The following is a 14,556-nucleotide window of genomic DNA, read 5'->3' as shown; positions in this document are numbered from 1 at the left end:
TGCCCCGGTCCGGGAAGATCCCAAATGCCGCGGAGCGGCTGGGCCCGTGAGCCATGGCCGCTGAGCCTGCGGGTCCGAAGCCTGTGCTCCGCAACGGGAGAGGCCACAGCAGTGAGAGGCCCGCGCACCGCAAAACAAAAAACAAAAAACAAAAAACCCAAACCCTCCTCATCACCGGTCCTCCCAACGTCTATCGTTCAGATTGCAGCTGCTGCCAAAACTGTTCTCTTCTCAATTTCAAACTTCTCCAGATTTTCTTTTCCTGCTGTGCAGCCTGTGGCTTTCTCTCTATTCCTCCGCCCACCTCACATCTTTATTATACAGGACACCTTGGTCCCTTTTCATTCGTTTTCTCTCTTTTCCACCCATCAAGGGAATTCTCTACAATAACACAGAGCTTGCGAGCAATCAAACATAAATCGTGCTCCTTAGAAAAGGAAGGTGGGTGTGTGTGTGCATGCGCACGTGCGCGCGTGTGTGTGAAGACTGTGATTTAATCGCAAAGGGGAAGGACCCTTATTTTATGTTAGTGGCTGTACTCTGTTCTCCTTGTCACGGAACAGCATATTCATTAGCAGCATCATTAAGAATTGCTGTCTGACAAGAATATTTCTCAAACTGATGTGTCTCAAGGAACTTTAGACCTGTGAATATAAAACACCATCACCCAAATGAGAACAAGCAAAGGCTATTTATTCAGAGCTTGCTATCGGAAGGCAGTTAGCCATCATCATTTGTGTTTGGCAGACATCCCAAATCAGTTAAAGGATGGGAAAACTTTACTGCAGATGGAAAGGGAAAGCCTCAAGTATGCCCTGATGGGAGGGTGTTGGTTTGGGGAAGCTGGATGTGGACTAACTGGAAGCCGGGCATCCTATGTGATGGATTAGAGGAACGCACTTGGTTTTCTCTGGTTGGTTCTAAGTTTGGCCGATTGCTAGAGGTTGTGGGTCAGAGTTCTGTTTTTATACGTTGTCTAGCCATTGTCCATTTGTATACTCAGTCCCTCAGAGCAAGTGATATGTAGGAGAACTGTGGGGTCCTGGATGGTCTGCTCTGAGCCCTTTTAAACAGCATCATCAGCATTGGCCCATCCTCTCCCACTCGACTTCTGTACTTCTTAGTGACCAAACTTGTAATTTCACATCGACTTCCCAATCCCTCAAACAGATCTAGAATCTGGCTCGACAGACCTAAGAAGTCTTCAGAACGGATGAGCAGGACTTTGGCGCGGGAGGAGATTGAGAATGCAAGGATAGCGCTAAGGCTGGAAACTGGCTACCAGGACGGTCATGTTACTCGCTGCAGGTAAGAGAGGAAGCAGTGAGTTTGTGAGAGAAGATGATGACCTCAGTTTTTTAGGCTTTATAATCTTAGATGCTGCCGTGAAGATGTTCTTTGCTCATATATCTGGAACCTGGAACGTCATTTTAGAGGTGAAGAGACCTGAAAATAAGTGATGGTCCTCAGTTTGCATGCCAAGGCTGGGGGTGGAACAGGTAATTCAGCCTTCACGTTTTCTATCCACCACTGCACAAACCAAGGATGGAGAGCAAGAGGTCTGGACCAGAGGCCAGGCAATCTGGAACTCCCAGGATTGTAACAGAGGCAAGACCGAGCTATTGTGTGCCATTAACATAAATATCATGAAGACAGAAACCATCTACCGAAGATTTCACAACAGACCCGCCAAAGTGAAAAGTAAATGATTAAAGAATGTAGGTCTCGGAGCTCCTTTCAAACCATGATCCTTTATCTTCTATTTACAGAGATAAAAGTACACCCCAAAATGGTTAATATTTAAGCACTTTAATATTTACAGCTCTCTTTTTAGTAGAGGAAAGGCACTTTGGTTGTGCCAGTGTGAACCATCCACAATGATTCCTCCCGTGCTCATCTTGTTCTCAAGTTATCTCTGCCATGTTGCTATTGCAGGACGAAGTAAGTACTCTTTGCTTTTGAAAAAAATAATTCATATATCCACCCCCCTTGTATATGCCAGGGATCCATAATGATTAGTTAAATTCTTTTTAGGGTGGATGCTTGAGAGAGTGGATTGGTGCTGGTTCTTTGATATAGCCATGCCTAAAGTTCCTGCATGAGATATTTACCTTGTTTAAGCCTCAGTATACGGACCTGTGAAATGGAGATGACAATAGCACCCTTCAAAAGTTGGTGAGGAGATTAGATGAGGTATTGCATAAGTCAAGTATTTGGTACAGAACTCAGCATGCATATTATTGGTAGCATGAAATATTTTTCATTGTGTGTGCTAGCTGAACTTAAAAATGCAAATACAGATTTCTCAGGCAACTGCTTTGTGCTCTATTTCAGCCTGTCCCAAGCCAGATGACTTACCATTTGCCAGAGTTGTTCCATTAAAAACATCCTATGACCCCGGGGAGGAGATAGTGTACTCCTGCCAGCCAGGCTACGTGTCCCGGGGAGGGATCCTCCGGCGGTTTATCTGCCCGCTCACTGGACTTTGGCCCATCAACACTCTGAGATGTGCACGTAAGTCAGCCTCCATCTCATGCATTCTCCCCGTCATTCACGTTCTGGACATTTTGGGGAGATGACCTACCTTGTCATGCTCGCGGTACAGAAAGCCAGCAGAACTGTGGAGTGGAGGGCTGTGAAGAAACAGGAGGGTCTGTGGGGAGTTCCACAGGAGAAGAGGCTAAGGACAGTAAGTGCTATTTGCAGCATAGCCTGGAACTAGGGGAGATTTTAAAAAGAGACTTGGTACGATAAAAGGGGAGGAAAACACCGCCGCTGTGAAAAGAAAAGTGGAGATTATATTACAAATTATATTTATAATAAAATATAAATATATTAAATTAATAATGTACAGGAATATTATATGTAATAATATATCATATGTAATATAACAATTATATATGTATATATACATTCACAGATATCTGACTTTATGGTAGATGGTTGCTGTATTATTTTTTGGCCACGTGGCTCAGCTTGTGGGATCTTAGTTCCCCAACCAGGGATTGAACCCTCGCCCTCAGCAGTGAAAGCGCAGAGTCCTAACCTCTGGACCGCCAGGGAATTCCCGATGGTTGCTTTTATTTATTCCTCAGAATGTGGTTCTGTGATATCATGCTGGCATTATTTTTTCACAGTCGACTATTGAGCAATCCACCTGAGAGAATTTCTGGCAACTTTATGTAGAAGTCAAGCAGTAAAAATAACTATATGGACCTATCCGAGCTCTGGTTATTTTGGTTGTGTGGGTGATACCATTTGTGAAAACTATACATGTTCATACAGTGATTTTAATATCCTTTTTGATTAAAAAAGACAAAACGTAATTGTTAATGAAAAACCACTGTAACATCATTAGGGAAAATTTTTCCGGAAATCAGCCATAACTTTGGAACACTAACAACTTTCTTTTTCAAGTTATTTTCCGCGTGTATATTTTCCTCATTGCAGTGAGTTGATACCATTTTGTGTTTTTCTATTTTCACTAGCATATCAGAAACATGGACTATATCTCTGTAGTCTTCATAATCCATATTTTATTGGCTGTATCATAGTTCAGGTGGATTTACCCTTTAATTACCATTAATTAAAATAATACCATGATAGTGAACATTTAGACTGTTTGGTTTTTGTCATTAGAAGTGACAATACAGGGAATTCCCTGGCGGTCCAGTGGTTAAGACTCTGCACTTCCACTGCAGGGGGCGAGGGTTCGATCCCTGGTCGGGGAGCTAAGATCCCGAGTGCTGCATGGCAAACAATACAATGGGTGCCTTAGTGCATATATCATTTGACTTATTTTGAGTTATCTTCTTAGAATAGTTACCAGTAGAGTTACTGGATCAAAGGATAGAAATGAGTTTATACATTTTTATTTTAATAGTAAATTCTATAAATGGAAATTGACCTTTATATCTTTAAATCACAGCCAGAGTATGTCCTTTTGCTGGAATCTTAGGAAACGGAACTGTACGCTATACAACTTTTGAATATCCCAACACGATCAATTTTTCTTGCAATACCGGGTAAGGACTTCTGGCTCATAGATGCAGCCCATTCCTCCGCCCTTAAGCTAATCATCAAGCCTGGTCCGTTTCTCGTCTTTAGGCTGGACTTGCTGAGTACAAATCACTGAATACAAATCCACAGTGGTGTTGAGGGCGGGGTAAGGGGTGGAGAATACAACAGCTAGTGAAATATGAAGTCAACGTTCTAATTTTTCTGCTCCTGATTAGTTACTTATTTGAGGAGTACATTGAAATTATTGAAACTGGGTGTTAATTCTTTATGATCTCTGGGCCAAATCTTGGCATGAGGGTTAAAATATTTTAGTAATCGGACTTGGGCTTTAGCTATGAGGCTAATTTCATCGACTGTGACCTCGTGGAAGAGAATTCTATGGAGAAGGCTGAGTGCGATGATGTAGAGCATAACCTTCCTCCTCACAGCAAACCCAGAGGAAAGCACTTATGGTTGGTCATGTGACTTATGTGCCTTATGAGCAGATACACCATCAGTGGCACTGGCGATAGCTCATCGGCTGTAGAGCAGAGCACAATTTCACTGAGGAAGCTTGTTTGTGATTAGAGATTAAGAAATACTGTGTGTGAAAGAGAGGCAGTCCTTTCATCTGAAACACCAATTGACTGGTAGGCTTCATGATGAGTGGCCTTGAACAAACTGGCTTCAGGGACATTGGTACATTTGCAATGGAAATAGACTGCATTGTTTTTAAACATTTGGGTCAGCAGGCTCTCAGAATAGGAATATTAGAGATTATTTGGTCTGATTCACTTTTGTGATCCTGAAAAAGAGGTGGTTCTTTGCTTGGAAGCAGTTAACCTGACCAGCTGGTTGGAGACAAGGGGTTTGGGCACTGGGTAGGGTTGGCTTCCATACCCACTAGCGATGGAACCTTCTCATTCTTCAGCAGTTCCCTGCAGCCTTAGGCTGGGAGACTTGATGAGCCTTAGAGGAATGTTAAGCCTCTCAGGAAAACAGTATTATAAGATGGAAAAGAAGCCAACAGTACTTTTTTGGGGGGGTCGTCGTTGCTGCACGTGGACTAGCGGGGGCTACTCTTCGTTGCGGTGTGTGTGCTTCTCACTGCAGTGGTTTCTCTTGTTGAGGAGCACGGGCTCTAGGCATGCGGGCTTCAGTAATTGTGGCACGCAGGCTCAGTAGTTGTGGCTCGCGGGCTTTAGAGCACAGGCTCAGTTGTTGTGGTGCACGGGCTTAGTTGCTCCGCGGCACGTGGACTTCCCAGACCAGGGCTCAAACCCGTGTCCCCTGCATTGGCAGTCAGATTCTTAACCACTGTGCCACCAGAGAAGTCCCGAGAAGCCAATATCCATCTGCAGCAATGCTTAACAGAAACGACATTTGAGATGCCATGGGTGGATTATTTTATAATTTAGTGGATTACATTTTCCCTTTGCAGGTTTTATCTGAAAGGAGCTAATTCTGCTCAATGCACTAAGGAGGGAGAATGGAGTCCGCAACTTCCTGTCTGTGCTCGTGAGTTTGTGGGCCCCAGTTATAGGGAGGGTGACCAGCTGATTTGCCTGGGACTTTCCTGGTTTTACCACTATAAGATCTACACCCTGGAAACCCCCTCAGTCCCAGCTCCATGAAATGGCTGGTCACCTTTCTGGGGACTGTTCATCCTGATATCTTACTCTGGAAGATGAAACAACTGCTTTGGAATGACAAACTCTGACCCTGACCCTGACTCTAACACTGAAACTCCAGATTAGTTAGGTCAGGACGGCAACCCACTTCTCAGTCTCTGTGTGAAGCTACTTGTGTAAGCTCCATACAGACAGAGTACAAAAGCAGGGGGTATTCAACAGGAACAAACAAACCTAAACTAGGACCAAGATGTCACTCAGATGTCACAAATGACTTGTCATCAGCAACTATTGCAGGAGGCTCCCTCAGCAAAGTCCTTCGCCAATTCTGACTCCCAGGAACGTCTTCCAAGGTAGCGTTTGGATCCAAGACGTATGGTGTCATGAGCAACGTGGTCTTGTAACAGGCAAATCAGTGGTGGCAAGACTTAAATTTCCTTCATCTTTTAGTTTTTTGACTGGTTCAGACATCTGATTTCCAGATCATATTTTCTTCTTTGGCTTCTCCAGTTGACTGTGTTTACCCTGGCATTTGATCAAAGTTTGCATTTTCCCAAGTTAATCTCAGGATTTTTTTTTTGTTGTTGTTCTGTAAAGAGTACTTTTAAAAGACTTAACTATTTTCATTAAAATGATAGCTCCTTCTTTTTTCAGCTACAACCTGCCCTCCACCACCTATACCTAAGTTTGCAAAACTTAGTGTTTATCAGCCATTGTCTGGGAACAACTCCCTGTATGGAGGCAAGGCAGTCTTTGAGTGCTTGCCACAGCACGCAATGTTTGGAAATGACACCATTACCTGCACAGAACATGGAAACTGGACAGAATTACCGGAATGTAAGGGTGAGTGCAATGATAAGACAGAATAATCATGGGAGTGTAGAATCTCTTTTTTGAAGAGGATTGAAAATTTCTCTATCATGGGGTGTTTCAAATGACCTTGTGTAACAAATGTTTATCAGCATCTGCCACCTGCCAGGCACCCAGGATACCAGATGAATGAGACCTGACTTCTGAGCTCAGGAAGATGAGCTATGATGCAGTGGACTGCCTGCAGCTGCTTGGGAAAGCTTCCCAGAGGAAGGGCTTGCGGGAGCAGTGGAGAATGGGGGAACGGCATAGGCTTACCACACAAGGGCGCAGGATGGGGAGAGCCAGCGGGGTGTGAAGGAACAGGGTGTGTGCATGGACAGCTGAGTATTACTGTGAGGCTGGATTAAACTGGGGGGTCCAAAGAGACTGAGGTGAAAAACTGGGTTGCAGTCAGATTGATATAAGCTTTTGTAGTCTTTACCTAAATTTAAGAATCACAAGAATACTTGATTTAAAAATATTTATGGGGCTTCCCTGGTGGCGCAGTGGTTGAGAGTCCACCTGCCGATGCAGGGGACACGGGTTCGTGTCCCAGTCCGGGAGGATCCCACATGTCGTGGAGCTGCTGGGCCCGTGAGCCATGGCCGCTGAGCCTGTGTGTCCGGAGCTTGTGCTCCGCAACGGGAGAGGCCACAACAGTGAGAGGCTCGCGTACTGCAAAAAAAAAATAATAATAATAAAATAAAAATATATATGAAAATTCTTTCTCCTTTAATTTGACTCATCATTACTATCTTTGAATTTGTCAACTGCATAACAAGTAGAATTTATCATGCACACCAGGAATTATACTAAGGACTGTTACCTTCTCCCGCAGTGGGTGTTACAGATACCTACTGAATGACTCAAACATAAGTGCTTTTTAGCACAGGGAAACCACTACAACTACTAATACCTAGCACCTTTTGGGGGACTAAACTCTGGGCCAGGCACTGGTCTCCTCCTATATATGTGTCATCTCATTTAATTCTCCCAAGTCCTAAGCAGTGGGTTCTTTTTTTTTCTTTTTTTCAGCCATTTACATAGATATATCAGCCGTCAGCATGTTGTGACATTCTCTCTCTTTCTCTCTATAGACATACTTTTTCCCCCTGAATCACGTGAAAATAAGTTGTACATATCATGACACTTACCCGTGAATACTTCAGCAGCATGAGTGTCCTAAGAACAACATTGTCATATGTTATCACTGTACCCAAGACATTTAACGTATTTGGAATTATTAACAATAATAATTTAAACAATTATATTATATACAATTAACAATATTTATTTCATATGCAAATTACCCCAGCTGATCCAGAAATATCCTTTATACACGTGTTTTGTTCTATGTGAAATCTAATCATGAATCACATATTCTATCTAGTTGTCATAGCTCTTTGGTCTCCTTTAGTTAAGAATTATCCCCTGCCTTTTTGGTTGTCTTTCACTGACATTTTTGAAGAGTACATGCTAGTTGTCTTGTAGAAGTTTCCACAATGTGAATTTGGTCGATTATTTACTCATGATTGGATTTGAGTTAAATACTTTTTAACTCATTTAACTCATTTTAGCATCCACTGATAATCCTTGAACTCAGTCAGCTGAGACATTGGTGGTTACAAAATGGTGACTTTCTAAGTTTATCTTTCCTTCTATATTTATTAGCTGGAATTTTTCTACAGAGAAGAGTTTTTCCTCCATGAACTATTTCTTTTTAGCGTTATTATAGACTCATAGATTCTTTTGCACTCAATTTGTGGAAGAGCCAAATCTGATCCAAGCAATACAGCACTGGATTTGGTACTCTTGAACCATCTCATTAGACTTCCTCCCAAGAGCTCTGTGCTCCTCCCTCCAGCTTGGCTTTCTTTACTGGGGTAAATAGGGATACGGGTTTGGGGCTCTACCACTGAGGATCTAAAGAAAGCCGGGAAGCCTTCATTTTTCTCCTTCTTATTTCATGCTGGCTTCTTTTATAGTCTGAAGACAGTCATAAGAATTAGATTTAACATTTAAAATCCAAATAATGCTGTTCTAGTGTGCATAGAGGGAATCTCTGTGTTTTAATTTCATGGTCTGTTGGTTAAAAGAGACAGACTTTTCCGTCTTTCAAACCCACCATCTTAGACTGTGTGCAGATGAAGTTTGCAATAAATACTACCTTGTGATTATGTGAAAGCCCAAAGCACTTGGTAATTCATTAATTTACTTTCAAAGTGTTGTTGTTTCTATTTTAATATCCAGAGTCTCACAAGGATAAGATAAAGGGGACAGAATTAAGCACCAAGGTCCCCAGAAATTGTGTTCTAGGCACAGGAACACCCAGTGATTCAGTGGTATAAGAGAGACAAGTGCCGGCTATTCCATAACCACTGGACCCCACGCTATTTATACTAATACATCTTACTGTTTAAACTTTTTAGAAGTAAGATGCCCGTTCCCATCAAGACCAGACAATGGATTTGTGAACTATCCTGCAAAGCAAGTACTTTATTACAAGGATAAAGCCACATATGGTTGCCATGATACATATGCCTTGGATGGACCAGAAGAAGTAGAATGTGGCAAATTAGGAAGATGGTCTGCACAGCCAAGTTGTAAAGGTAAGAAATATGGGTGAGGTCTTAAACTGCCTCCCAATTCATCCAGTGGATCACCTTTACTTGCCATTTTCTTGTTCCAGTCATTTTCCACTTTGTTTCTCAGACTTGATTCACAGCTACTGGGATTTATATGGGCATGGGGAAACGTCACGCTTAGCAATCCTGTTTGAGATTAAACTGCATGAAATAAACATATCTGTTGTAAGCCTTGATAATATGGTGGAAGATTGTGTGTGCTTCCTATAATTGCTTTTAAGTCTTGGCCCATGAGCATCCTTTTTTGCTTTGTTCTAGTCAAGACTCTTCTCACTGTGGCAAAACCCAACCACACATTCCAGCTAGTTCCAGGAAATGGTGACGAATTATAAACAGGCAACAGGCAATTGTATGGACATTGAATATGAGGAAATGAAACACAACTGGTCCTCTTGAGGACTGCAACTGAAAGTCAGGAACTATTGCTACTCTTTCCATATCTCATTGGCCTCACGGTCTCTCTCATATCTCTGTTTCTCTGCTTACTCACCTTGAACCTGGCTTGATTCTACACCAGGACCTCTCAACTAAAGGATTCATCACTCAATGGCATCTTTTCCCTGAGATGCTGGTTGCTTTTGAGTTAGATGTCTATCCTTGATCTGGTCCGTGCCATGCTTATGCAAAGAACACCAACTTTGCACTGTATTTCTGCTCAAGTTGCTGTGGGCTGGACAGTTTTTTTTTTTTTTAATAATGTATTTATTTTATTTTTGGCTGTGTTGGGTCTTTGTTGCTGTGCGCGGGCTTTCTCTAGTTGCGTGAGTGGGGGTTACTCTTCGTTATGGTGCGTGGGCTTCTCACTGCCGTAGCCTCTCTTGTTGCAGACGTGCCTAGAGCATGGGCTCTAGGCATGTGGGCTTCAGTAGTTGTGGCATGTGGGCTTCAGTAGTTGTGGCTCGTGGGCTCTAGAGCACAGGCTCAGTAGTTGTGGCGCACGGGCTTAGTTGCTCCGCAGCACGTGGGATCTTCCTGGACCAGGGTTCGAACCCATGTCCCCTGCATTGGCAGGCGGATTCTTAACCACTGCACCACCAGGGAAGTCCGGGTTAGACAGTTTAAATAGAAAAGGCATTTAGGCACAACAGGCAAAATGACATATGACTAGGTTGGGGTCCCCTAGAAGCAGAGCCTGAGACAGGGATTCAAATGCAGTTGGTTTATTAAGTGAGTCTCAGGAAAAAGAATGTAAGACAGGTGGGATGGAGCTGGACACTGGTTCTCAAACCTCACTGTGAATCAGAATCTCCTAGAGGGTTTTTTTAAACAGAGTCTCTGATTTGCTGGATCTGCAATAGGACCTGAGAACTAGCATTTCTACCAGGTTCCCAGGTGATGCTGATGCTGCCAACTCAAGGACCATGTTTTGAACAAGGATGTGGTCTCAGCTAGAGTTTAACTTCAGTTTAATCCCCTGGGAGCTCTGGACCATGGGAGTCAATCCCATCGAGAGGCAAGGGGACCTGCTTATTTTGATCCCCTTGTCAGCCTGTCATAGGCTGCGGGCTGCTCCCTTCCCTGACCCTGGGGTTGTGGACTGATGTGCATACTCTCTTTGGAGAGGTGGCTCTCTTATGGCTGAAGGCCATTTTTCAGAGAAAGGAGCATTTATGAGCTGTTATGAGCCAACGCTCACAGTGGCTGGTGGTGGTGCCGCAACTCAATAAATGGGAGCTGAGTGGGGCGGGGACGCTTATCTGAAATGGCAGTATCTGATAGGAGTTCTTTTGCACAGAAGCCTAGTATCTGATGCTTCTGCTCTGACCTTCTTTTTTTTTTTTTTTACATCTTTATTGCAGTATAATTGCTTTAGAATGGTGTGTTAGTTTCTGCTTTATAACAAAGTGAATCAGTTATACATATACCTATGTTCCCATATCTCTTCCCTCTTGCGTCTCCCTCCCTCCCTGCTCTGACCTTCTTATGTGGCTACTCCAGGGGAAGAAAAGGTGATCTTGGAAGCCATGATTAAAGGTTCTATTGATAAGGAACAGCAGTTAGCAATGATACTGATGTTACTATCTTAGAACCTCCTCGTCTTGAGCACTTTGGTTCAGGTCTGAACATCTACTGGTTCAAATGCTACACTTTCTTTAAGAAAGAGTAAATGAAGTCCTGTCTTGACTACAAATATTGTCTCTTTCAGCGTCTTGTAAATTATCTGTTAAAAGAGCTACCGTGATATATGAAGGAGAGAGAGTAAATATCCAAGACAAATTTAAGAATGGAATGCTGCATGGCCAAAAAGTTTCTTTCTTCTGCAAAAATAAGGAGAAGAAGTGTAGCTATACAGAGGATGCCCAGTGCATAGACGGCATCATTCAAATCCCCAAATGCTTCAAGGGTGAGTTCAACACTGGAACGTTTAGCTAGCACTTCTGCTTGCCCCTCGCCATAATCATAATTATTGATAAAAAATAATCATAATTATTACCTGATGACTAAAAGAAGCCATGTTAATGTGGCCACTGCATTTTTTAAGAGAGTGGGGCAGGAGGAAACAGCAAGATGAAGCAGTAAGCTGCATTTAGTTTCCCCACATTTTCCTTTTCTTTTCTTTTCCTTAAAACTCAGGGTTGTGGTTTTATTTGATGAGTGTTGAATTATGCCATCATGTATAATTCCAGATTATGCTTGAATACTAAGAATAATATTGAATGGAATATTGAATAATAATATTGACCACCTCTTGGTCCCAAATGATAAAGAACTCACCCCAAACTACAAAGTAACTCATGTCAATGGTCACTGGTTTATAGATCTTCTAACATTTCTTTCCTTCCTTTGGCAATTCCTAGAGTTTGAAAAGTACCCACTAGAGCAAAGTATTCGTTAGAGCAAAACATTTTAAGGAAGATGATATTGTGTTTGTGGGTGATAAAGAAGTGTATAATGGCCAGCATTAAAGCCATTAGTTTCAGGGGTTTTTTTTAATTAAAATTTATTTTTTAAAATAAATTCTGGATACAAAACATTTTTTTTAAATTACAAGCTATGATAATATCTTCTCCAAGAATGTGCTTTTCTTTTAACATTGCCTACGGTAACTTTTTTTTTATTGGAGTATAATTGTTTTACAATGTTGTGTTAGTTTCTGCTGTAGAACAAAGTGAATCAGCTATACGTATACACACATCCCCTCCCTCTTAAGCCTCCCTGCCACCCTCCCCCCACATCCCACCCCTCTAGGTCATCACAGAGCATTAGTTTCAGGTTTAAGGTCTACATATCTTTGTTTCTACAAAGGAGGAACCAGCCAGAGGCTGAAGCTATTATTGCCTCTAGGTTTAGAAATGCTTCAAGAATGTTGACAGCCCTGTATCAGCTGGTAGAGGAGAGAGTTGGGAGCAGATTAGAGGAGAGAGGGGTCTGAGAAGTGGCCAGCTAGAGAGAGAGAAGGAAATGATAACCAGCAAATGATACCCACCTCATAGGTTTGATGATTAGAAATATTATGCGTGACATGGAGTAAGTACACGATGATAATAATGATGGTTATTATCACTATAATTACAAATAGTTAGAAATGCACTGGATAAATTGTTATTGTTCAAAACATAGCAGAGCCCTCGTGAGACAAAGTTGACAAAGTGCAGTACTCCTAGCACAGATCAGCAGAAAAAATATTAGCAGAAGATAATTTCCAAACACCAGACAGAGCTTTGTTAATGCACCTCTTCCGGCTGTTCTCTTTTACAGTCTTCAGACAGATGCAGCACTGTTGGGGCGTTGGCGAATACATAAAGGGCTGATACAGCTTTTTTTCTTTTAATCTTGACTGTCAGAATTATACATAATCTTTTTTTTTTTTTTTTTGCGGTATGCGGGCCTCTCACTGCTGTGGCCTCTCCCGTTGCGGAGCACAGGCTCCGGATGCGCAGGCCCAGCGGCCACGGCCCACGGGCCCAGCCGCTCCGCGGCACATGGGATCCTCCCAGACCGGGGCACGAACCCGTATCCCCTGCATCGGCAGGCGGACTCTCAACCACTGCGCCACCAGGGAGGCCCTATACATAATCTTTTATTTTCTCTCTTGGAAACGAGTGACTTACCATTTCCCTGATTTTTCTCGAATCCCTTAAAACTCACACTGAATGCCTTCATTCACATGATTAGATTTATTCGACACATTTATAAAATGTATTTGGGGCTTCCCTGGTGGCGCAGTGGTTGAGAGTCCGCCTGCCGATGCAGGGGACGCGGGTTCGTGCCCCGGTCTGGGAAGATCCCACATGCCGCGGAGCGGCTGGGCCCGTGAGCCATGGCCGCTGAGCCTGCGCATCTGGAGCCTGTGCTCCGCAACGGGAGAGGCCACAACAGTGAGAGGCCCGCGTACTGCAAAAAAACAAAACAAACAAAAAAAACAAAAACAAAAAAAATAAAATGTATTTGATTTGGCTTGGCTATTTAACAGATTTAAGAGATGACTGTTTCTCTTAAAATGTTTATTTTTTTTTCTCCCCAAACAGAGCACAGTTCTTTGGCTTTCTGGAAAACAGAAGCATCTGATGTAAAACCATGCTAAGTTGGTTTTCTGATTCAAAAGTAAATGTCATACTTGTATGTGTTTGTCCAAGGAACCTAATGGAAATGGAAAAATAAAGTGACTGAATTTATTGCGTCAGCCATTGCAGTGTTACTCCATGGTAGCTTACTTTCAATTATCTGGTTAAGAAACCTAAATATTTGGAACATTGTCCTTGCATGGCTGTGAAATGGAAAGTGTAAATAATTACCTAGGTAACCCAGTTACCCTCTCCCTAATTCTACTCCTAAACGCTTTCACCTAAAACAACTGCGATGCAACAGTTTTCTTAGAATGGTCCACAGACTCCGGCATCAGTATCGCCTGGTAATTATTACAAAGGAAAAAAATGCTGTGTCCCGGAATTTCCGAGGATGGCCCCCAAATCTGCATTTATAACAAAGTCCCCAGATAATTCTTTGCATTCTTAAGTTTGAGAAGCATCACCATAAAGGAATGCATCGACTTTCAGGCCAATAGAAATGGATCTGAACCCTTAAAGTTTGGTTTACATAATGCCTAAATAGCTTTCCTTACCCACCAGAATTCCATGACCCATCACTGACATTGCTCCTTTGTTTATGCTCCCTTGGCCTTTTCGCCTTCTGTAGTACGTGCTGGCAAACCCCACCCCAGGCTCTAGCTGCCTTTCCTGTGCCTGCACCAGAGCAGCTGAACGTTGCTGGAAAAAAAGAACACCTCACAATTATGCTAATAGGTGCCACTTTGATTCATGAACATGGGGCTCACATACGCTCTCAACTGTGCCTGGCAATCCTACCGCATTTCACTAGTTTGTTCTCTCCCCAGCTCCCCAACGTGGCTGTTTCTCTTCTCAGCCCTTCTCAAGCCATCGCCCCTGTCCTCACTCTCGGCCGATGACCTTGCTCCTTGTTTCTCAGAG

General features: G+C 42.8%; 1 protein-coding gene across 1 annotated transcript; it reads left to right on the top strand.

The window, feature by feature from the left end:
- The first annotated feature begins 1,844 nt into the window (after nucleotides 1–1,844).
- On the top strand, nucleotides 1,845–13,751 carry APOH (apolipoprotein H). The gene is made up of 8 exons (XM_082604736.1): nucleotides 1,845–1,941; nucleotides 2,335–2,514; nucleotides 3,929–4,025; nucleotides 5,441–5,517; nucleotides 6,285–6,473; nucleotides 8,912–9,091; nucleotides 11,274–11,471; nucleotides 13,597–13,751. The coding sequence occupies exons 1-8, from the start codon at nucleotides 1,878–1,880 to the stop codon at nucleotides 13,650–13,652; spliced, it is 1,041 nt and encodes a 346-aa protein (XP_082460862.1). The 5' UTR covers nucleotides 1,845–1,877; the 3' UTR covers nucleotides 13,653–13,751.
- Nucleotides 13,752–14,556: the final 805 nt, after the last annotated feature.

The sequence above is a fragment of the Mesoplodon mirus genome (genome assembly GCF_964341445.2).
Source record: "Mesoplodon mirus genome assembly, chromosome: 18".
NCBI lineage: Eukaryota > Metazoa > Chordata > Mammalia > Artiodactyla > Ziphiidae > Mesoplodon > Mesoplodon mirus.
This window is presented reverse-complemented; position numbering and strand designations above follow the sequence as displayed.

Excerpts from the sequence above, each read along its gene's own strand:
- APOH (XM_082604736.1), top strand. The coding sequence starts at position 1,878 with ATGATTCCTCCCGTGCTCATCTTGTTCTCAAGTTATCTCTGCCATGTT. Across the intron at positions 2,515-3,928 it reads CAACACTCTGAGATGTGCAC|CCAGAGTATGTCCTTTTGCT; the intron begins GTAAGTCAGCCT and ends TTTAAATCACAG. Across the intron at positions 9,092-11,273 it reads TGCACAGCCAAGTTGTAAAG|CGTCTTGTAAATTATCTGTT; the intron begins GTAAGAAATATG and ends TGTCTCTTTCAG.